Genomic DNA, 24,677 nt, shown 5'->3' with positions numbered 1-24,677 from the left:
AAGGGTTATTTGTAAAAAATTAAATACATTGTGGTAATTTGTAAAAAAAAAAAACGTAAATATATAGTGGTTATTTGTAATTTTTCCTAAGGGTTTTTTGTCAAAAACTACTTTATATTTAGGGGCATTTGTAAAAATACTACCTTATATTTTTTTTTTTTTTTTCAACTACCTTTGTTTTCTTTATTTTTGGTCAATAACTACCTACGGTAAGAGTCTAGACATATTTGGTCTGTTTTCCGGCTTTAACCTATCTCACATGACTCTTTTAGGGGGTGTTTGGTTCACGCGTGGATATGTGTTTGGAATCGGGAATCATACCTGGGTGGTATCGGGTTGGAATTTGATACCTCATACCTTGTGTTTGGTTCAATTTTGGGGGTTTGGGGTTAGAAATTAATCAAAGTTAAAAACTTTTCAAAATACAATATTTTTAATAATAATTTTTATACTATTAAATCATGTAGAGAAAATTTAATCAAATAAATATATAAAATGATTTTTTTTACAATTGTTTTTATCACTTTTTAATATTTGTAATTTGATACCATGGGTATCAATCTCATACCCACCCCCCTCCCTGGGTATGAGAATCCCATACCTCATGGGTTTGAGGTATGGGTATCAAACCTTCAATTTTGTCAACCAAACACATGGTATGGGTTTGGTTCATTCCAAACTCATACCTCATACCTATATTGGGTGAACCAAACACCCCCTTATGTTGTAATCTTACTTAGGCCCGATTTTGGGAAGTCATGATGTACTTACATTTAACTTTAATAGATGTTTGTAGTTATTATTGAAATGTGAAATCCATAAATTTTGCTTATCTGAAGTTAAATTGTTGTTTGGACAGAGTTGATAATTGTTATTTGATGTTAACAAAGTCATATAAGATAGGTTAATGTCACTAAACCAACCAAATCGCACCATACTTTCGGCATAGGTAGTTTTTGACCAAAAAATGAGAAAACAAAGGTAGTCTAAAACAAAAATAATAATATAAGGTAATATTTTTACAAATACCCCTAAATATAAGGTAGTTTCGAAAAAAAATCATTTTCCTAAATTAATTTGTAACTGGTGTCAAACTAGTTTTGGGTTTTAAGAGTAGTTTGTGTGATTTGTGAACATTCTCGGTTGTCCCTGAAAATGAGTTGACGTGTACGACACACGACAGCACTTTGTATTTGGCGCAAAAGGCAGCACCAATTTCCATCACTCCCCAGTTGACATCGCCATGGTTGCTTCACTCAACCTCCGTCTTCTCTACCACCCATTTTCTCTTTCATCCTCCTCTTACTCCTCCCACCACCACCACCACCGTCGCCGCCGCTTTCCTTTACGCATCAATTTTAGGGATTGTCGCCTAATCTCAGCTCGACGCCAACATCAACCCTTATCTAATCGTTGTTGCTTCGGTGTCCGTTGTTTTGCGAGATCGAACTCGGAGCTCCATAGCAACAATGGCGTTTGTGATGACAGTGATCGTCCTCCTTTCGATATTAATCTTGCCGTCATTCTTGCTGGTTTCGCCTTCGAAGCTTATACCACTCCTCCTGTATGTACCTTCTTTTCTTCTCCTTCTATTTTTCATCTCACTTTCCTTTATCCCACAACTATACTAGTTTTCCAGAGATGTTTTAGTGTAGTGGTTAAGGCGGACATATTGTGGACAACGGGTCCCAAGTTCGAATCCCCCATCCCCTGTATTGTTATGCGACAAACAACTCAACCAATTAAAACTAACCAGAAAATCACTTCAAAAAGCTCCTTCTGATTTATACTCCTTCAAATTCTTGCAAAACAATTTGCGATTCGGTAGGTAACTAAGCGAAGCTGGTAACCTAGATTATGATACCATCTACATTCTCATGTTAATTTGTTATTCTAGTTGAGATGGATGTTATCAAAGTTGATGCTGACCTAATTTGATTTGGCAGAAGTATTATTAACATCTGCAATTTATGCTGAAAGTATCAGCAATTTGATTTTGTTGGATGACTTGAGATAATAGTGTGTTGATAAAAATAATGTTCATATGTTGCAGGATAATTTGGAGAGGCAGGAATTTGATGCAGTTGGTTGTAAGACGGTCTATCTTTCGGAGTATGTGATGATTTGCTAAACAATTTTACTTCTGAATTGGATAAATGATTGTCTGCGTTATTTAGCTGATTTTTAGAAATAAGATTCAAAGTAGTTCTGTTAGATTTATGTGGTAACTCTCGTTAGGAGTAGATTTAATTACTTGTAGGCTTTATAAATTGAAGGCCACAACTTTGTTCAGGGGTTGAATCTTCAACAATCGTTAATGCTTTTGGTATGGCGAGTCTTATGTTGCTAACTGAAGTTGACATAAATATTTTATTGAATTGATATTGGAAAACTGATGTTATGTTTGCTCGGGATCATAACATCACTGCTTGGTAGATTTATCCAGTTCTCTCTTGTTCGCCGTTAGAATGTCGGAGATGACTTTCTGGAACACACGACTGTATCTTCAACAGAAAAATTGTTCACTATAAATGATTTTGTTGAATGGTCAAAGATTATACTCCCTCCAAGTCAGTGTATTGTTCCATCTTTCCCTTTTCATGCTAGTCGGGTTTTGTTCCCTCTTTCCTTTTTTTGGGTTGATTTGTGTGGTCCAAATTCAATGGCATGTGGGGTAATGTGTTTTGTGTGGGCCAAATCCATTTTCTTATTTCTTGTCCAAAAAAGAAAGGGGAACAAAACAGCGACTTGGAGGGAGTACTTATTAGCGCTCTTGATAGTCAACTTTGTTAAACTGAAAAGTCGCACATCAAATTGTGTTGAAATCAAGGAAAGTGTGTTGCATCGAGGTTACTAGTGGTCTAGTGTACTCGGTACATACTATTATCATGAAACATTCTTAGGTCCACCGGGTGTACCACATAATGGTACACCCTAGCCAATGAGAAGCCTCATTTTTTATACTACTAAGATTCTACGTTGTTATATTACTTAGATATGGTAAATGTTTTCAAATCTAATATTCTCATTGGTTAGAGTGTACTATAATGTGGTACATCCTGCGTACCGAGAATTTCTCATGTTACCATAGCTACCAGTTTTTATTCATGGCACTATCATTTTTGGGTTTCCATTTTGAATTCATTATTTGATTAGTCAATGATCTGAATGCCCAATGGTGCCCCCCCCCCCCTCCCCCTTCTTAATGCCTTCTTTACCTTGATGTCCTGTCTAGGTTCACAGCTGGGTGAACTCGTCCATAAAATTAAAATATTTTGCTAGAGAATTTGCTTTCGTATTGAAATTTGACGTCGATCCTTGACAATGTATGCAGATGTAGTCACCTCATAGAATTGTTTCTCCTATTCTTATCTTGAACCTCATCTTTCATTAGCAACCTCTGATCAGCACCATTATCAACAACCGACGCCCAATTATCCTCATCAAACACACTTGCATCCTCATCAGCATCGTCATGTCTCTAAGCTTTTAATTCAAAATTATGCGCAAAACTTGCATAAGCAGTTATATACTGATGTCCTAGGTAATTTCATCAAATCTATTGATGAAATGAACCTTGATTATTGTTCTAGAAGGCTTTATGAGAATTGAGATGTTCGATTCATGAAAATGGTACGTGCCACACCTATAAAGAGGAGATAGACCACTTCATAAGCCTAAGGACGTTGCATCCTAAAACCAATCGGTGATAGGAGTAACTCATTGGTTTGTAAAGTAGTGGCCTCCCTTCTTATTTTGTCAATGTGACATATCACAAGCGGGTAAACCACTTAATAGGAGCCACTTAAGAGAAGATCACATAATATTATATATATGTAGAGAGAACCACTGATTAAACCGGTATATACTTGTCCCTGTACTGTTGTGAGAGCTTCTTTTCAGGCTCATGGGGTAATGTTGACTTTAGGTATTTCTACTGGTTGTGTTGCTTGATAACTGATTGCCCCTCTCTTTAATAAGTTCATGTTGTTTTACGCTTCAGGCTGCATTGCATAGTGTAGGCTGTATTGAATATAAATGAAACTAAAATATATAGAAAATAATGAACATTCATCTTTGTGAACTTTGCAGGTCATTTGTTCGTGAAATATATGATGGCCAACTGTTCATAAAGCTCAAAAAGGGCTTTAGTTTCCCTGCAATGGATCCTTGGGTTTGTAAGCTTTGCCTGTTTGTTGTGATTGGAAGTTACTATACCTATTGGTTGTGTACTTCTATGTTTCAGTGTATTTTAGGGTTCTTATTTGTCCCCTTTAGGAAAAAGAAAGGCAAATCGACTTGATGCTTTTTCTACTTTCAATTGCTGGAATGTTCAGTATATATTATTACTCTGTTTTCTCGACCATTCTGTTTTCATTTCAGGGAACAAGTGACCCATACATTGTGATGGAGTTTGATGGTCAAGCAGCTAAAAGTAAAATCAAATGGGGGTTGGTGATTTTTTTTATAGATTTTCTTTGTAATTCTTAAATGCGTATTGACCAATCATTCTTTGATATATGGTGGCTGTATGGTTTCTTCCTATAAGAATGTTGTATGTGTTTACTACCTTACATTCACATATATGTTGGGACATAAAACAGTTTTTGGCGGAGGTGACCTTAGGTTAAATGCTAGTGTCCTCAACTTTCAGATGACAGCTTGCAATAAAACATACTCTGTTTGTTAGCTTTTCCCTTGTGTCTACCTCCATCATCTCTTTCTTAAGTATGCTTCGTTGGATATCAGGACAAAAGAGCCTACATGGGATGAAGAATTCAATATAAACATCAAACTTCCGCCTAGCACTCTTCTTCAGGTATCATAGTGTCTGTTATTGCACATGAAACTGTCTTGCAATGAGTAAACAAAATTTAAACTAGCTATAAATTTGAAGGTATTGTTTAGAGGTAAGAGGTTCTAGATTAAGTAAAACTAAGAGAATTATTTTGAGTGCAACCTTTATTTTGAGTGCAACCTTTATTTTGAGTGCAACCTTATCTACTTCAGAAGTTGTAGATTGGTACATAAGTTACGCTTAAAAGGTTAAAATTATAACTTGGTTCTACCCTTGGCCGATAATATTAAGTAGTGGAGAGATAGATGGATACATACTTCTCAGTATCATTTTTGCGTTGTCAAAATGGTGAGGTGTGTCGTTTTTGTTACGGGAAGGGATGGTCAAACTAAAAGAGAAGTTTTACCAAACTACTAGCAGACCAGCATGCAGCGTTACTCTTTGGTGCTGATTGGTGGGAAATTAAGAAGGCCCAAATATATAAATTTAGTTGTAGTGCATATCGAAATAATTAGGGTAGATAGAACAAACTATGATCAGACATCTTGATGGTTCAGGTCGCCTATTGTACGGGTGGAGAAGCATAGGAAAGTTGGAAATGGGTATAGGGAGGAGAGAGGAAGTGAGAGGTTAAATTTTTGGGTTTCTATTAGTAGTTAATTAGTTCAACTGTACAATATTAATGAGTGGCAGTTTTATAAATATGAAAACCTCATAAAGCCAATCTCTTAAATTGATCCCTAATAAAATTTGCTGAACTTGAAATTTTTAATGTGGGAAGGCAAGATGAAATTTTCATGAATGGAATATGGAAAGAACACAGTGAAATGGAGGGAGTAATTAATTTTAAAGAGCACACGAAAGGAGAAATTGGCATGGATTTAGATTGGAAAAAAAATAAACAGAGTATTACTTTGAAGGAGTTTGAAGTGGAAAGAGAACTAGAAAGTAGTGTTACTTATTGAGGAGGTTAATATGTCATATGTTGCATCTTTTGTCAAATTCGTACAAAGGTGAGTACTACATGTCTACTATATTTTTCATCTGATGTGCACCTAATACATAGATGTATCTCATTTACTTGTATTCTATATCATATTAAATACTCTTTCTGTGACGCTTCTTAAAATAAGGATACAAAACAGGAATTCGTTTGCTAGAGTGAACATCACACTAGTTTTGCTGTATGTGCTTTTAATACGTTGATTTATAGTAATCCATTCTCACATAAGAAAATGTATTAGCATGCGTGAGCTATGATCAAACACTTTTCAAGTGTGGTTTTTTTTATAATCCACATCAATGAAGCTATGCATCTTTGTAGCCCCCCATGGGTTACCAAATTCGCTTAACCTCAGCAAAGGCCGTCTGAAGGTGACCCATTCGGTGACTTTTGCGGTCCTATTGATGATTTTATTATCTTGGACCACGAAGACTCGGTTGTGCTTCTGGTTTATATTCTCATCATCATATTGATGTGTGTCAGTAACAAGTATATGTACACTGAAATTTTTGTATCGGAGACTCTATTTTGTATCGCTTATCTTTATTACGAGTTTGCATTGCGTCATACTATAAATTAGGCAGTGCTAAGTCACATGAGACCTCTACACTAAAATACACATTATAAGCTTCAAACTGTTTGGATAAATCATTCTATTTCTGTCCAGTTAAGTCCATTCTTCGTGCCGGTAGTCACAAGTAATTTCATCATAAGTTCAATTTCTGGCAAGTAATAAGTGTTATGGATTGCAGGTTGCAGCCTGGGATGCAAATCTTGTCACTCCACACAAACGAATGGGAAACGCAGGTCTTAATGTAGAAAAGTTATGTGATGGTGAGAATGTTATTTTTTTTTTATATTCTTTACTTTTACTATCTTAAAGAATGGCTGTACTCAATTTTTATTTTTGGCTTCCATGGCTGCTGCTAATATTAGAAAGTTTTCATATTTCAATTCTTTTGTTTATCGAGTGGAACTATTTTCATTTAAAATGAAGCCTCAAAGACTCGTTATTTGTTGGTTCTGATTTCTCGTTATGATGGAAAAAAGTGAAATAGCTTATACTAAATTAACGCGCTTTTTTATTTTTTATTGTGAAGTACTCCTCCAAAACAATCCAACCCAATCCACCCACTTCCTTAAATACAATCTAATACACTCTATCGTTTCCGTTTTTATCAAAAAAAAAAGGTGGACCAACCTAACCATATCACAAACCTTTTAATACATAAATCGTCATGCATTGGGACATCATAATTCTTAATCTACCTCACTAAACCAAATAATTAACTTAATTTAACATCTTAAAATTTAAGTCCCCTATCCACATTTCTTGTCTACTATCCCAACCCCTCGGTAGCCACCACCACCAGACGCCTCCACTGCCGCCACCATCCAACCCCTCAAAACCTTTGTCGGTGGCCTGATTAAGAACTAAGAAGGCAGCTAAGGGGTGGGACAGGAGAGAGAAAGGTGAAAATGTTAAGCAAAATGTTAACCTCTAAGTAAAAGGGTATTTGAGACCTTTTGCCATTTTAAGTGATTTTCCTTAAAACCTGTGCTTGGCCCCACTGGTTGAATGGATTGAATTGGTGGAGCACTATTCGATGCTATTTCAGCAATTTTCATTTTTGTCACTTGGAAACAATTTTTTGTGCTATTAACAAAGGGGATCGGCTGCACACACCCGACCTCCCTCAGGCCTCACCTCACAATCGCAATTTGTGGGAGCCCTTGAAGCACTAGGGTGATACTGTTATTGTAATCAAGTGAAATTGACTTGCCAGCCGTTGTGCTTTCAAGGGTTTACTTGGGATCAACTTTTTTTATTGTCACGGAGGTAACTATCCTAACAAAGAGCTGTACCATAGACATCAAAGTTGTCTCCTGCCATTTGTCCGGCTTCACTGCATCAGGGCTCACAGTTTAAAATGACGAGAGTTTAGAAATTGAAATCTCTCTGTCCCACACTCCCACTAGATTTATCAGCAACTTTTTTGATCCGTTGCCGTGATTAACACTCTCAAAGCTAACAATATAGTAATGTAAGACACTATTTATGCAGTCAGGCTATGACGATTAAAGTATATTTGTATTTGTATAGGTAATTTGCATGAGTTGCTGGTTGAATTGGAAGGCATGGGAGGTGGTGGAAAGGTACAACTGGAGGTAAGTTTTTAATTTAGGAACTAGCAGTCCAGTGGAATGTTGTATCAAGTTCATAGGTCTGATCATAGTATACATATTCGAAAGAGTCTTTTTCTATATTACGGATTTACGGGTATTCTTTGTAATGGATACATAAACCAGATTGAATAGAATGCCTTGATTCATGCAAATGATATGGAAGACTCTATCTATATCATCTGGAAACATCTTGTGTGCTGTTAAGAGATCCTCCCAATGCAACCTCATTTTTTTTTTTTTTTTGTATATGTCTATGGGAAAACAACAAGCTGATTGATGTATATTCCGTGCCTTACCTCCAGAGAAGAGTGTATACTCTCACGTTCTAATAGAATTGCGGAGCTTCCTTTATATGCATAGAACTTTTCTCTGAGCATGTACGCTGATTACTAGGATATTAGCTAATTTGTCATGTGTTACAGGTAAAATATAAAAGTTTTGACGAAATAGATGAAGATAAAAAGTGGTGGCGGATACCCTTTATTTCTGAATTTCTAAGAAAAAACAATCTTGATTCTGCTGTAAAATTGCTTACTGGATCTGAAAGTGTTCCTGCGGGCCAATTTGTGCAATATGCATTTGGCCAGCTAAAATCACTGAACAAGACGTACCTTCAAAAAGATTGGTTGCCAGATACTGTTAATTATGATCCCAAAGAAATTGTGGATTCAGATGAGTCATCAAATGAGTTGAAAGAACCACAGTCGTCGAGCTATCTATCTGAAACTGCCTCTGATAATCTGAGGTCTGATGACGGAAGTAATGCCCTAGGAAGTTCAGTGAGAAACTCTGATGACACTACACAGTCAACCAACCATTTCTGGAAAAGCTTTGCAGATGCTATTAGTCAAAATGTAGTTCAGAAACTGGGCATCTCTGGTCCTGATAGTATGAAGTGGGATGGGTTGGATATAATTAAGAAGATTGGCTCTCAGTCAAGGGAAGTGGCAGAAGTTGGCTATATTGAGTCAGGGCTTGCCTCGCCGGAGATTCAGGACCCTACCACTAGCAGTGATGATAAAACTGCGGAATCCAGCCTTCTGAATATTGGGAAGATTCAGACTTCACTTCCTGATATTAAGAAGGCAACTGAAGACATATTGAGACAAACAGACTCAATTTTCAGTGCTCTAATGGTTTTATCAACTGTGGTTCCTCAGTTAAATCAGGAACCAAAGAACGGGGATGACACTGAGAATGAAAATTATAGTTCAATAAAAGAAGACAATGATGATTTAGACTATTTTCGGAGTGATGGACTTGAGGGTTTGGATGAGACGAGGGCTGAAGAAATGAGGGCCCTCTTTTCAACTGCAGAGACTGCCATGGAAGCTTGGGCAATGCTTGCCAGTTCTTTAGGGCACCCAAGTTTGATTAAATCAGAGTTTGAGAAGATTTGTTTTTTGGATAATTCATCTACGGATACACAGGTAACATCTTTGTTCGTTTGTATATTTGAAGTTTCCAATTTTATTTTTTCTATTGCTGCTTGCAAATATTCTTAAGTTCCGTTTTTTGGTGAACTCTTCTTACCATGTTGTCTACTATGACATCTGGATGATTAACAGTATAAGAAGCGCAGGTTGCTATTTGGCGTGATCCCATGAGGAAAAGATTAGTAGTTGCGTTTAGAGGCACCGAACAAGTAGGTTTTAAAGCAGTTCATGATCAAGTACAGTTATAGCTTTCGTAAGATATTCTGATCATTTGGCCTTTCAGGCAAGATGGAAGGACCTGATGACTGATTTAATGCTAGCTCCGACAGGGTAATTTTTTTATATAGAGGACATAGTTTTCACTTACCATCTTGGATTGTTGTGGGTGTGGAGACGGTTTACTTGTGCTTGTAGTTCTCCAACTTTGGTCTTCCTATTTGGGGATTAATACTTTCAATATTTACTAGGATTATTTCACAGGAATAATCCATCCTATTGCTGTTCATCTTATATTAATCCATCCTACATGTTAACTCACAATAATACGAACTATTACACAACCTTCATAGTTTGCACTTAGCCACTTAAGTGACCTGCTAATTCCGGTCCCTTCTTTTTACCTTTATATTCTGCCTTTCTTCTCCTTATTCATTTACTTCATCCACTACATACTCCTTCTGTGTCCTGTCCTCCATCGTCAACTACTAAACACAACCACCAAGCTGCTTAACCCGCCACACTATCACCAATACCAACACCAACACCAACACCAACACCAACACCAACACCAACACCCACACCCACACCCACAAACACCAACAACCATCGCCAAACACCCATCCCCAAACACCTTGTAACTCCACCATCACCAGACGACAAACACCAAGAATTACCACTGAACCGTCATTTTTAACCGTATCAAATTGGACTAATATTTCAGAGATTTGTTTACCAATTTTTCCATTTCGTCGGGTTTTAGGCGCAACAAAGGCCGTCAGAAATTCCCTTCAACACTAAAATTACCTAAAATAACCCAATTATAACTGACAAAACCCTAAATTGATTGTGAAATTGGCGATGTAATGATGAAAAGAATGAGAAAATGGAGAGAAAGTGGCCCCCGAGACGATCAGTGGCGAAGATTTCAAAATCTTCGAGGCGATCTTTAAGGTGAGGAGAGAAACTGTAGAGGGAGATTCAAAACGATGCCGATGACGGATGTAGATTTCTGAGAACGAACTATTTTCATGGTTTCATTCTCTAAATCCCCAATTTGCTGCTGTTTGAGTCCTACTCGATCTCTCTGCCTTTTGGTAATGGATTAGATTAGAACATAGAAGCTGGTGAGAAACCCCTCCAAGCCAAGATCTCCAGAAACACTGCATCTTCTATTCACTAGTCACTTGCCTTGCTTCCCCTTCTATTTCGATATTTCTTGTACTTCAACAATGGAGTTCCCCTTCTATTTCGACATTTCTTGTACTTCAACAATGGAGTCAGATGGTGTCTCCGAATCGTCAAAACCCTCTAATTCCCCAAAAAATCCTTATGAAGACAATCTCCAACAGCATTCATCTTTAACAACCGCTTTTATTTCTTTTAATTCTTCTTTTTCTCTCCCAATTAATCGACCCAGTTCCCACTTCCCACGATCCAGAATGTCCCACACTTGAAGAAGCTTCACAGTAGCCAACCCTGCTACTTAACTTCCGATGACTAGACTAAAAATGACCTTTTAGATCAATTAGAATGATACTTCATATTATTGTGAGATAATATGTAGGATGGATTAATATAAGATGGATTATTCTTGTGAAATAATCCTTACTATTTACTTTGGTGGTTTTTATTTTCTGTGATGAACACATTTGTGGAGTGATACTTTTAATAACAAATTCTTGTGTTAGGAAGTCTAGGATAGTGTGAGATCTTTCATATATGGTTATTGGTTTTTTTTAAGAACTAGTTTCACTCATGTTCATTCAATATGTCATTTTGGGCACAAAGTCTTTGGAGCGACAAAAAAGGAGGAAAGGGATTAGAGATATTTTAGTCATTTTAACTTTTATAATTGGGTTAGTTTTAGACAAGTGGGTAAAGTTGATAGCATTTTTGTAAAATGAAAAAGTGCACGAGGATAGATGTATATAATTTCACTATAAAAAGGTTATTACTTTTTAGAAACGGGGCTAAATGAGAGAAAAGAGTGAAAATGGAAAATTGGGCTAAATGAGAGAAAAGAGCGAAAACAGAAAATGAGGCTTATTGAGTGAAAAAGAGAGTATTGTATTCTTGGTAGCATTCAGCCATTCACCTCATAAATGCTATGTCTCGCCATTACGGTACAATAACTTAGGAGACTTGTTGAACTTGATACGGAGTCACTGGAATATTATTTTCTCTTATTATGGATTCCCGGTCATTGTAGGGGGTCATTGTAGGGTATTTGGACCATTTTTCTGCTTTAATGGAGGAGTTACCGAGGAATGGGAGTTTCTTTGTAATGGTTCAAGGATCTCTCCATTTTCAATGGAGCAAAATGATTCACTAGTCTTTGGCTTGGTAATATATGATGCAATAGAGCAAAATCATGTACTCCCTCCCATTTTCTGGATTCATATCACATTCCTTTTTTAGCCTGTTCACTGGATTCATACAATTTCTTTAATGGCAAAAACCCGCAAAATTACTAATATAACCCTCATCATATTAACAACCCCTCCTTATACTGATATACTCCCTACCTCCCTTGCCCCCTCCCTCAACACCTCCAATCTAGTCCATCACAACTAGACCTAGCAAATGAGTCAATAGGCTCAAAATCTGGATGGGGTCGGGTCGGGTCGGGTCGGGTTGAGTGTCTATTCAATTTCCGATGTAGTGTTCGGGTTGTCTTTTTCAATTAGTGATTACACACTTTAGTTAATAATAATTTAACTAACAAAGTATGTTGCAAAATTTCTTATATTATGGAGTGGTATAAACAATGGACCTTTTATTTTGATGTATATAGTGTTAGGAGTATAAAATCGATTTTGGGACTCCAACCATCAGCAAGTCTTAACCTCCCCTTAACCGACACACCATGTGTCTCCCCAGGGGTCTGGACCCTTCATGGGACTGTGCTACACTTGCGTACCAAACTCCTCTGCATCCAATATAACCTTGGATTGGGTCTGAAACCAGTGCCTTAAGCGCGCCACCCCCGACCGCCTTTGGACTTACCATGGACCGATTTTGTTGCCTCCATTAAGCCTCAGCCCACCACACCAGGTCGAACCAAGACCTTCCCCTAACCACTAACTCCTGACCACCACCACAACCTCCCCACCATCACGAATACCCCACCATCACTTTCACCTTAGGAACCACCATCAGACCGCGACCACATCCACTTCCCCCATAAAGCCGCCTCAACTCCACGACGCTAATCTCCTCGCTTGATCACCACCATGTCATCGTCCACGTGAAACCCAACCCAAACTCGGAAAACCTAACCCCCAAGCACAAAAACCCTGTGGTTTCCGTGGATTGAGGAGGTGGTTTCATGCGTGGGAAGCTGTTTTCGACTTTTCGTGGATGGGGCTTGGAGGTGGTTCGAGGGTGGGTAAGGGCTTCTGGTGAGGGAGGGTTGAGGGAGTCAGTGTTTGGGATCTCAGCATACCATCAGTGCTGGGGTGGCGGCGGTGGGTGAGGGGCGCCTGGGGCGGTACGTGATGGGGTTGCGACGGTAGGTGATGACGATGGGGTGGTTGCAGTGATGGAGGAAGATTAGGGGGTAAGAGAAGCAGTGAAAAGAGGAAGAATAATGAGGGGTAACAGTTTTCCTTAAAATTTGTGCCAAATTTACAGCGTATGAAACCAAAGAATGGGAGGAAGTACTAAACTGTATGCGCTCAGATTTTGTAGCAGCAGATGGTCGCTAAATTTCTTAATGCACCTTTTTTACTTGGTCATCTAGAAATACTCATTCCGTGTTTGAACACAAAAAGCTGCGTACATTCGAATCCCTCATACCTCACTGTAGACAGGAGCATTTTGTGGCAATTGTGGTAAATCTTGTTGAAATGAATTGGTGATATGATCAAGAGAGCTGCGAGAAACTGCCCAAAAAATTGACTGTCCTAGTGTCTTGTAAATATAGATTACTATTATCACCCACAATCCATCCCCTGCTTGTTTTCTCCAGTTTTCAAGATTATGCTGAAATAACTTAATGCTCTTCTAGGCTAAACCCTGAGAGGATTGGCGGTGACTTCAAGCAAGAAGTTCAAGTAAGCCTCTTCTTGAATTTTATTGTAGGTTTAACTCTTAAGCATTTTAATTATTTACTGCTATAATTAGGTATTGAATGACTGTTTCAGGTTCATAGTGGTTTTCTGAGCGCCTACGATTCAGTGAGGACACGAATTATGTCTCTCCTCAAGAAAGCTGTTGGTTTTGTGTAAGTTGTTTATCCTCAAATTCAAATGAGGCAAATCATCACTTTACCCATGTACTCCATAATTTTGTTAGCTTGCTATTTCATATCAAGAAATTTGGATTGGGTTTATGACAGCCCATTCCTCCTGCCTTTAAACTAAGACTGATGTTGTGAATGCTAGGTGCAGTTCACGTCTTCTGAAGCAAAAATGTGAGATTGGTCATTTGCTTAACTAGTCCATTTGTTTTGATGTACTACAGAGCTGATGGTGATGCTGAATCACCATCTAAATGGCATGTTTATTGCACCGGTCATAGTCTTGGTGGTGCATTAGCAACTCTGCTTGCTTTGGAGCTTTGTTCAACACAATTAGCAAAGTGAGCTGTTTTTTCTCGAACTGAGTTATTATTATGGATATTGAAGCTGTTATGAGGTGGTTGCTTCTTTAAGGACATGCGTCAGAGCTTAATTAAGTCAGGCCGATGTGACAGAGTGCACACAAATTGGTTATTTGGTTGATCAGAGCTTTTCCTTTTACTAATGAACCATGGCTTATTTGGTTGATCAGGGGTTTTATTAAATATACACAGATTTCATTTAGTTAAACTTTGATTATCAATTATTAGAATGTTAATGGACTACTAGGGTCTCTTAGTGGTTTAATTAGATCTTGTTGCTGATTGCTGAATGCTGATTTGTGTAAAGTCTATAATAGAGGTTATACTTGGTCAATTGAGTAGCTCTTGAAAATGTTTTGGGGCTCTTCACATATCATACCTTCAATAGACGCAGGAGGCTATATATTTCTTTTTGGGTTAATAGATAGCTATTCTTGTTGCTATATCTCCTTTTGAACTATGGACGTTTGGTGATAAACTCTGCTGGATGTGTGGAAGGCCTAACCGAAACTGTTATTTAACAAGTATTCTCTTGCTCTAGGAGTGGGGTTATATCAGTTACCATGTATAACTTTGGATCTCCGAGAGTTGGAAACAAGAGATTTGCCGAAGTTTACAATCAGGTAATCCTTCTCTTTTCCTGCATAGGTATCTGGTATGATTTATTACTTATATGCCTCAACTTATTAGCAGTCCACTATAGTTATATTGTGAGGAAGCCACGTTTTGTAAAACGGTTACCTTGAACAATGACTTGTTGACATGTAGTGGGTATGGGTTCAGGAATGTGAGAGTATGTGACAGGGGTCTGGTTTTGAATCCCTTGCTTTTGTTTTTTGTCATGGTGTGAAAACCCTACTGGTGTTCTCACTGTTGTTATGTGTTCTATATCCTTTCCTGTTGGGAATCTCATTCTGCTTGTCTTCTCTTTTACATTCATTGACAGTTATACGTGGGTTCTTTATTCTGATATAATTACGTAAACTTCGATCAAGGGCTTGAGGCGCAATTTTTTTTCTCCCTATTTTGTCATTTTTCTTCTTTCTTGGACTACTTTTTTCCTCTGTTGATGTGTAGTCCGTGATTTAGTATTACTACATTTCTTCTGTAAATGTCTGGAGAGTCAAATCATGGCACCAAGTTGTAGATGACTGATTGAGTTTGAGAGTATGTCGAAGCTAATATCATTTTGACGCTTCACTTTGGCTGTGTATTCTGTTCCCTAAACGCCAGCATTGGTACAAGAAGGGAGACTTCCACATCCACACTTCATTTTTGGCCAAAAACATGAAACTTTTCACTATATAGTCGTCTCGATACTCCCAACACGTGCCGCATCCGACACTTGTAGCCGCGTCAGATTAACATAAGCTTATGCTACGTGTTATGTGCTGCTCGCCTGCTCTCAGTCTTCTGCATTATAACTTAAAAGCACGGTGTACTTGCTTATTAGTAAGCTGTGCTAGCTCATATGCTTATATTTTAATAATCTTCTCTCCCTTCCAGATAAAGGGCTTTGTTTGAAAGAGTCTGTCTTCCTTTGTTCGTAGCTGCTGGTTTTAAATCCTCCTTTTCTCACTCCACTAGGGACTGCCTTTGCCTTTGCCAGTTATTCTCGTGTTTTTATGAGATTTGAGTTCTGTCTGTTTGCTTCAGGCTAATTTGTTTGACAATGTTGCATATATGTTATTATGCTAGAAAGTGAAAAATAGCTGGAGGGTTGTCAACCACCGGGATATCATACCAACAGTTCCTCGCTTAATGGGTTATTCCCATGTAGCTCAACCTATTTTTCTCACCGCAGGAGGCAGGAAGAATACCGTAGTAAGTTCTTTACTAAAACACTAGTTTTGACCTATATTTGTGAGTTGGTACCGAAGAAGAATTCCTTTCGAGCATCTTTTGAATGCTATTGACTTTGACTCCGTGAGAATCATGAGATCGTGATTGAGAAGGAGTCTTTGTATCTAAGCATCATCTTTTGGCTGTGTTTGCCTATAAATGAGAAGTGATCCTACATTTCTACTTATCCAAAAACTAAATGTGAAATTATCATTGGAAAATGTTGGGCTCTCTACTCCGGACACGGTAACTTCTTTTCTTGATATGAATATATGATTGCTCATGAATATAATGGAACATTTCAGGAGAGTGTGAATCTCTCTGAAGATGGCTATCAAGGAGATCTGATTGGGGAAGCAACGCCTGATGTTTTAGTCAGTGAATTTGTATGTGGCTAATCTCATGATAAATTTCCTTAAAATTATTGATCTGTTCCTTTTTTGTTTTTTATGCGTCTTTGCATCACTTATTCATGTAAATCCTTGTTTAGTTACTATGTTGTCTTTTCTAGCGGTTCCTTTATATATGTACAACGTTGACCTATTTCATATATTTCTATGAGATTAGTGAGTGATATTTGGTTCTATGAACTCACGAAAGGTTACATGAGACGGACTAACATGTTAGGTTAACTCCTCTATGAGAAAATTTGATGCTTTGTTGTTTGCATGTTTGTGGTGTGAGATTGGTGTCAGGATCTTGTGGAGTTTGTTGATAACTTTACAACGAGAGTTTACCTAATTACCTAAGATAGTATATAAAACATTTATTCCTTATTTATGTGTACTCATAAGTCATAATTATAAACATTTTCTATTTTTCATTGATAGCAAACTTTACAAAGTACATAAGTACACCATAAAATAACTCTAATGGATCCTAACCATGAGATTGGACGTTTGTTCAGACCTCAGTTACTGACCTTTCTATTCAATGACCTAGCTCTTAAGAGTTTTCTTTAGATGCAGGACTTTGTATGCTGGCAGGTGATTTGAAATCTCATCATCCCCCTTTATGATTGAGAGAGCCTTGTTGCCTCCGATCTATGGAGTCCACTGCCATGCTCCCCCCCTCCTCTAAGGATGCCTGAACATTAGAATCTTTTAGCTTTATTACCTTCTGTGAAGTTAGTATGACTGTAGCCTGTTGTTCTACTGCAACATATACCGTAAACCATTTAATAAGTTCATGAGGTGTACTGGTTCCAACTTCCAAGTTTCCAACTACAATCTGTTTAGTTTACCTGATCGCCTGCCTATGTTATTGGACTGCTAAATTGTTTTCTCATTTCGGTTTGTTAATATGCTAATTTATGAAGATGAAAGGCGAAAAAGAGCTTGTAGACAAAATACTGCAGACAGAAATAAATATTTTTCTTGCTATTAGAGACGGGAGTGCATTGATGCAGCATATGGAAGATTTTTACTATATTGCACTTTTGGAGGTAGGTTTTTTTTTTTTTTTTTTTCTCTCTCACTCTTTATTCAGTTTTTCTCTGCCAATAATCAGGCCAGTCTTGCATTTTTTTTTTTTTTAAGTATTTATATTGTTTTTTTTTTGTCTAACGAAGCGCGCACTTAGTCGCATTACAATAGAGGGAAGGGGGATTCGAACCTAGGACCTATTGTCCACAATATCTCCGTCTTAACCACTAGACTAAGACATCTCCGGTATATAAGTATTTATACGCAATTTATTTTCGCAGTACGCATTTGACTCATTTTAGTACGTTTTGCACGACACTTTCCATTTACCTACCCCTAACAAAGAAAGACTCTGACCTAATTCTTTGAAAACCTAACCACACAAACGTCCCAACTAATCAGATTTCTTTAATCATGAACACTAATTTAGATTACAACCTGTTTTTGATTAGTTAATTGTAAATTATCAATCAAATTATCAATTAATTGCTAATTATCAACCTGTTTTTCATAGGGTTTTAATTAGTTTTATTAAAGTTAGGGTTGAGATTGGTTAGGTGAGTGCTTGGTGGGGATTGGCGGTATGGGTGGGTGGGGGTCGTCGCCGGCGACGTCTGTGGGTAGCGCGGCAGGGGGAGGCGTGGAATAGCGTAGTGGGTGTGTTGCAGGGGAAAGGGAGTGCGTGGTGTTGTCGTTTGGGGTGGGAATGGTTCACGGAGGTCGCAGGAGGAGGGGGAGGGGAGGGCGGCGGTAGACGGTGGTCTCAGTGGATGGCGGTGGCCGACAGGAGAGGGTTGGTGATGGTATGTTGAAGATGACGGTTGGTGTGAGTTTAGTTTTTTTTTTTTTTTTTTTTTTTTTTTTTTTTGAACACAGTACACTTTTCCATGGGGGAAAATGGGAGGGGTAGTACGGTAAAAATTGTACTACAATGAGTAAAATGCGTCTTTGCGCTCAACACCCTTTATATTGGGTTTCCATTGATAGATGAACCATTTTGAGGTTGCCAAAACCTTTGAACCCGATGATTCGGTTGAGGTTTAACTATTATAAATATTCTACTATTACGCTCCCTCACTGATAATGAACCATCTCAACCAAAACTTTAAGGTGATGGTTGAGGCTCAACTATTATAAATATTCCTATTATACATAAATGAGACCGACAAATGTAATTTTCGCTTGGTTTCTTGTTCGTTAAACCAACATTGTTGGATTTGTATTTGTTAGTTTGCGGTCCACTTATTTTAATTATGGCTATGTAAAAACCTTAAGGTGATGGTTGAGAGGAAGCTCAACAAGATTATAAATATTCCATGTCATTCCTCTCAAATTTGTCCTCCCAAGTCACTCCATCATTGTCATTATCATTATTATCCATTGTGTTATTAAGATTATATCCGCGGATGTAGTTTCAGCATGTACAAGCTGATTGATGAACCATCTGGTCAAAACTTTAGATTGATGGTCTGATCCTTAGATCCCATCCAAATATTCCTATTATATCAATGGATTAGATTTGGGTCTCAATATTTGGATCTACCCGCTTGGTTTCTTGCCGTTAAACCAACATTGATCTGGATCTGTATCCTTTTGTTGAGGTCCAGATCCTATCCATGGATGACGGATCCTTTTTGTAATAATTTTATTTAAAATAAAAGCTAAGTTAAGGTGTAGTAAAATTAGGGTCATTCCTAATTTATCCTAATATAACTCCATCATTTCAAATCATTATTATCCATAATTTTATTAAAATTTATCCGAAAATCCTCATTTCTTTCATACATGTAATACCAAATCTCACAATTTGGTCATTTTATCTTAGATTTACTCATCACCACACTTTTACCTTAGACCATCCAAATTAACCCCCATTCCCATCACCATGGATTAGATTTTTGCCCTCTCGCCGACACTATTTGGATCTACCCGTAGGTGTAGCCCAGGGTTAGATGACCTTAGAGGTGATCATGGGCCAAATTCCTCCCGACGGCATCTCTCTCGGGCTTCACCCCATTAAATTGAACCCTTGTACTTTAACCACAACCCCTACGGCCCACACATGCGGGCTCTCCCCCATTTTAATCCGTTCCCCCCACACTAAAAAACGGTGTTAAAGTGCCTTAAGGTCTTATAACTTTACTCTTCAAATAAATTTAAAAATCCTCATGATCGATTGTGCATTTGTTAGGAAAAGTTTTGTAAAAACTATATTTTTTTTCTAGTATTGTCCCATATAAGGAGTAGAAACATGGATTTTTCAAAAGAAAAGTCAAATTCGATGTAATTTTGTTTATGTGACTTCAATTGGAGAATTTTTAAATAAAAAAACGAATGAATTTTGAGGATTGCTCACTTTAATGGGGTTTCGGTTGTTCTATTTTTACTTTGTAGAGTATGGTGTTAAGTTGTTTTAGTTTGGTGAGTTTTTGACTTATCACACTAATAATGATATCACAGGTAAATATTGGGGTAAGAAAATTAATAAGACTTGTAACACTAATACAGAGTAGTTTAAAAATTAGTTGTGATGAACTAGATGTGAATGTGATTTTAATTATTTTTTTTTACAAACACTAATTTACATCCTTAAATTTGGGGGGTTGTGGAATGTTTTTAATTTGCTTCGGCCGGGGGTAGCAAAATGAGGGCTTGAAACATCGGCCAAACCTGGCCCAATTAAATGAATCGGAGGGGACCATGGGTGGTGGTGGTGGGGTATTTGGTGGATGAAAGAGGGAGGTAATGATTAATGTTAAAAATGGGAAGAGTGGTGGTGGCTTAAATAATAAGGGCAAAACCGTCCATTTGATCAAGTCTTTTTTTGAGATTTGGTATCTTTTGTATAAAAGAAATCCAGGATTTTCCATGGATGACGGATAAGTTTTGAAAGAAAATTTTATTTAAAATAAAAGCTAAGTTAAGGTGTAGTAAAATATATATCGTCATTTTTCTCATTTTTCATAATCAAAGTTATGTTATTTTTTTCTGAAAAAAAACATTGTATTCCTTATTGTATGAGATTCTTTATCGATTTTTTTTAAACTTCAATTTTAATATTTTGTATTTTAATATTTAAAAATAATATTTTAAGGGAAAAATTCCAACAAGTTATATTTTAATATTCAACAGAGTAATTTTCTTTATTATGAAAAGGATTCGCAAAAGAATTTCAATTCCGTATAGGGTCTGGATCCACTTTAATTGGAGAAAAAGGATTACCATCGGATGTATTACGGTATTACCTCATGCCTTTCTAGTTTTTGAGTTTATATGTATTTTTTTGAGCATTTAAAATGGGTTGTGCTTTTTCACATACGGATTTTACTCTTTCACATACATTTTGTCATTAACTTTCCATCTAATACCCTTGAATCTCAAATCCAATCAAATTAACTCTTACTCCTTCCTTTTACCTAAAACCTAATCTAATCTAATTTCTCAAAGGATTTCAAGAAACGATCTTAATTTAATAATTAATGAAATAATTTTTTTTTTTTTTTTTTGCAAGAAAGATACATCCTATTTATTCATCCACAAGAGTGACCAAATTAACCATAAATAGAGTTGAGGTGAGCAACCACCTCATCGCTAATCTTAGAATGCCTATCAAGTATACGAACTCCTACCACAAATTGAATTTGCTTCACCAGATTAGACAAAGAGGATTCTTTCTCAGCAAATAGCCTTGCATTACGTTCCTGCCAGATAACATAAATGGCAGCAGATAAGCAACAACGAAACCAATTCATCTTCCAATGTTTGTGCCTGCGTCTAGACGTACACCAGGTGAGCTCAGTTCTGAGATCATTTGTCCTGCCCATAACCTGCATCCATCCTAACAATCTCCTCCAAAGTGCATCAGTAAACTCACACTTGAAAAACAAGTGAGTATGAGTTTCAGAAGATCTCCTGCAAAGAGTGCATCTGTTCATTAGGCATAATCCATGCCTGTTGATGTTATCTACTGTAAGAAGTTTTTTCTGGACAGCAAGGGAACAAATGAAGCTATACTTTGGAATAATGCTAGAGTTCCATATAGCCTTTGCCCATCTTACTCTCGCATAATGAGGCCTGATGTGCTCATAGATTTTTGCAACCTGGAACCTCCCAGTAGCATCAACACAGCTAATAAGTTGCTCTTCAGCTTTGGCAGCATTCCCATACATATGCAGCAAAAAATCCCGAGTAGTCAAGATGCTTCTCCAACTCTCAGAATGATGGGGACTAATATTAGCTGTCCAGATGGTGGAATTTTTCATGTTATACTCAGCATTCCAAGTTGTCCAGAGAGAAACAGGTGGGTTCAGCATTCGCCAGACCCATTTACACAGGTGTGCCCTATTCCAAGAGAGAATCTCCTTTATGTTCAGTCCTCCTTCCTCCCAGGGGCAGCAACAAGTAGCCCAACTCTTCATATATATTTTCTGATTTTCAACAGAGTTATGCCATAGGTAGTTCCTGCAGAACTTGTTCAGAAGTTTGACAAGAGCTTTAGGTAGCAGTAATGTCTTACACCAATAGTTTTCAAGGCCAAATAGAGTTGAGAAGCTGTAGCTTTCCAGCATAGGAGAGAAGTTTTGTAGACCAGTGATGGACAGATTTTTGGATTTTACAGATCAGAGCATTGTACATGGACATAGTAAGCTTACTGTTATGCAGGGGTAAGCCAAGATATTTAAAAGGGAAGGTACCTTCACAGTACCCAGTTAGTCCCATGATCATATTTTTAATATCTTCCTTAACTCCCCCAAAGTAGATACTGGTTTTCTCCGCATTGGCCACTAAACCAGAGAATGAACCAAAGAGCTCAGGGGTAGTAGCAACAGCCTGCACAGAAGGAGCATCACCTCTCACAAAGATCATGAGATCATCTGCAAAGATTAGGTGGTTAAGATTGATCCTGGTGCATTTAGGGTGGTAGGTTACTTGAGGCTTGGAACAAATTTGTCTCAAGAACCTAGACAGAATTTCCATTCCCAGAACAAACAGATAAGGTGACAGGGGTCTCCCTGTCTTAATCCCCCTGCACCTTTGAAGAAACCCACATTTCCACCATTTAGTTTCAAAGTAAACCAAGTGCTACTAACACAGCCCATTATCCATTTTATAAACAGCCCAGGGAAGTTTAAGCCTTTCAACATGCTTACTATGAACTTCCATTGAATAGAGTCAAAAGCTTTTTTAATGTCCACCTTGATCAAGCTTCTAGGAGAGCAATTTCTTTGTGAATAACCTTTGATGAGGCGCAGAGGTTTCCACGTTCTAGGCCGTGTTTGGGAAGATTGTGAATCTCTGACCATTTTCATTTAAGCCTCATTGTTTGGAAGAATGGTATTCTCATCTTTGTTTAACTGAAATGACACATAACATTGAATCGTGTATGGGTTAAAATCTTGGAAGAAAACCATGCAATAGATAAAAGACCACACGAATGACACGATAGAATAGTGGTCTTAACTGCTTTTTTGTCTTTGATGCTTTAATCATTCGCCTCCCGCATCTCTTCTTGTCCTGCTTTATCTAATTTTTTTCATCCTTCAATTTGACAGAATGTCAGGTCGAAGTACCAAACTGTCACGAAACCAGATAGCAAGAAATGAGACAGGTAATCCATGAACTAGTGCTTATGATGTTGTATGGTTGTTTCTCGACTCTCGGTTTTCAGATAGAGTAACATGACCCATTACAAATAAAAAGTTGAACATTGTTAAATCATATGCAAATACACCATGACTAATGTTATTCCCTCCCCACTGTTGCCTAATATATGTAGTAATCAACTAATCATCTTTCAATCGTTAAAATGGCAGAACAGAAGGCGGTGGCAGATATTGGAGCAAAAGAATAAGGAAGGTGCAAATCCATGATCTCCCGTTTGAAATATTAACTACTCAATTACTAGGACAACGGCTCCGATATTAACTTTTGTACTAAGATGTACGAAGTATATGAACTTTACAAGCCAGATGGGGCAGTCCCCCTTCACCAACCCACAGTAACACATAAATCTGCTACTGGGACCAAGTGGATATTTGTCATGCTATCTTCAGAGTTTCAGATGATATTGTGATGTACGGAGTGCTTTATGTGGGCTTTAAGCACTTACGGCTGTTTCAGGGGATCGGCAACACCTGAAAATCAAGATGATGGGTTAATAGAGTGCAAGACAGTGCTGTAGAAGATTTGAAATTTAGCCGGTGTACCGGATCTGCAAATTTGTAAATAACCCCCTTTTATGTACTACTTTTTACAAATAACCCCCTTTTACGTCATTTTTTACAAATAACCACCATAAATTCAAGTTAATCCAAAATTTTAGCCCCAAATATTGATTACGCACACAAAATCTATTAAACTTGATCTACCTACAACCTCTCAACTTAAACTTAACTAAAATATCTAAACTATCCTTACTAATTTAATTACCCACATTGAACATCCTGATAAAAAATCCTAAAACCCCAAATCTATTGTTCTACCGTCAGTGACTCACGACTCCCTCCTACACTTGGAACATTATAAATTTCTACCTTGATTCTAGAAGCCATTAACACTCGCCTGAAATTATAACACAAATTTACCCTAATTCTTCCCCGGAAGGAGGGAGCAATTGAAATCGAAGCCCAGAAATCTTGTAAGTTAATGTCAACTTATACTAGACCATTCCCAAGTTACACACCAAGAAAACCCAGAATTTGTCCAATGCATTTTTACACAATGAAGTAGCGTCACTGAGCCACTAAGGCATCTTCCAAAGCCTTTTAGTCATTGTTGATGATTGATTACACTTGCAAGTACTAAGGTTCAGACTTCAAACCCCTGTTTTTTCTATCTATTTTCCAAGTTCTATAAGCCAAATTCTGATTTGGGGGATGAGGGAGCAGTGACTTTAGAACAATAATTTTAGGGTTCAAGTATTTCTATTGATTTGGGGGTTTTATGAGGGTGATAGATAAGGGTAGTTTAGGTATTTTAATTAAGTTTAAGTCGGGATGTCTTAAGTAGATTGGGTTTAATAGATTTCGTTTGGGGCTAAAATTTTGGATTAACTTCAATTTAAGGTGGTTATTTGTAAAAAATGACATATAAGGGGGTTATTTGTAAAAAGTAGTACATAAAAGGGGGTTATTTACAAATTTCACAATTACTTTATATGTAAAACG

The 24,677-nt window shown here is 37.5% G+C and overlaps 2 protein-coding genes across 7 annotated transcripts; one reads left to right on the top strand and one right to left on the bottom strand.

Annotated features, from left to right (window-relative positions):
• Positions 1-1,050: 1,050 nt before the first annotated feature.
• On the top strand, positions 1,051-23,732 carry LOC141657401 (uncharacterized). Of its 6 annotated transcripts, none has more exons than XM_074464634.1 (19): positions 1,051-1,564; positions 2,054-2,112; positions 4,093-4,178; positions 4,384-4,451; positions 4,750-4,819; positions 6,554-6,635; positions 7,906-7,970; positions 8,411-9,418; positions 9,571-9,633; positions 9,708-9,754; positions 13,653-13,698; positions 13,789-13,868; positions 14,108-14,224; positions 14,787-14,868; positions 15,944-16,069; positions 16,393-16,473; positions 17,406-17,531; positions 23,064-23,119; positions 23,330-23,732. In XM_074464634.1, the coding sequence occupies exons 4-18, from the start codon at positions 4,408-4,410 to the stop codon at positions 23,112-23,114; spliced, it is 2,088 nt and encodes a 695-aa protein (XP_074320735.1). In that variant the 5' UTR covers positions 1,051-1,564; positions 2,054-2,112; positions 4,093-4,178; positions 4,384-4,407; the 3' UTR covers positions 23,115-23,119; positions 23,330-23,732. The 6 variants fall into 6 exon arrangements, 4 of the variants coding, with proteins under 4 accessions (XP_074320735.1, XP_074320732.1, XP_074320731.1 ...); XR_012548750.1 differs by having other exon boundaries at positions 1,121-1,564; positions 4,093-4,174; positions 15,948-16,069; positions 23,325-23,732; XM_074464631.1 differs by having other exon boundaries at positions 1,130-1,564; positions 4,093-4,174.
• LOC141657402 (uncharacterized) lies at positions 20,961-24,399 on the bottom strand. The gene is made up of 2 exons (XM_074464635.1): positions 22,973-24,399; positions 20,961-22,865 (listed from the first exon to the last, which is right to left on the bottom strand). Exon 2 carries the CDS (start codon positions 22,077-22,079, stop codon positions 21,063-21,065), a length of 1,017 nt encoding a protein of 338 aa, XP_074320736.1. The 5' UTR covers positions 22,080-22,865; positions 22,973-24,399; the 3' UTR covers positions 20,961-21,062.
• Positions 24,400-24,677: the final 278 nt, after the last annotated feature.

This window comes from Silene latifolia, chromosome 5 (genome assembly GCF_048544455.1).
Source record: "Silene latifolia isolate original U9 population chromosome 5, ASM4854445v1, whole genome shotgun sequence".
NCBI classification, from domain to species: domain Eukaryota; kingdom Viridiplantae; phylum Streptophyta; class Magnoliopsida; order Caryophyllales; family Caryophyllaceae; genus Silene; species Silene latifolia.
Note: the sequence above shows the minus strand (reverse complement) of the source record. Positions and strands in the feature narration are given on the sequence as shown.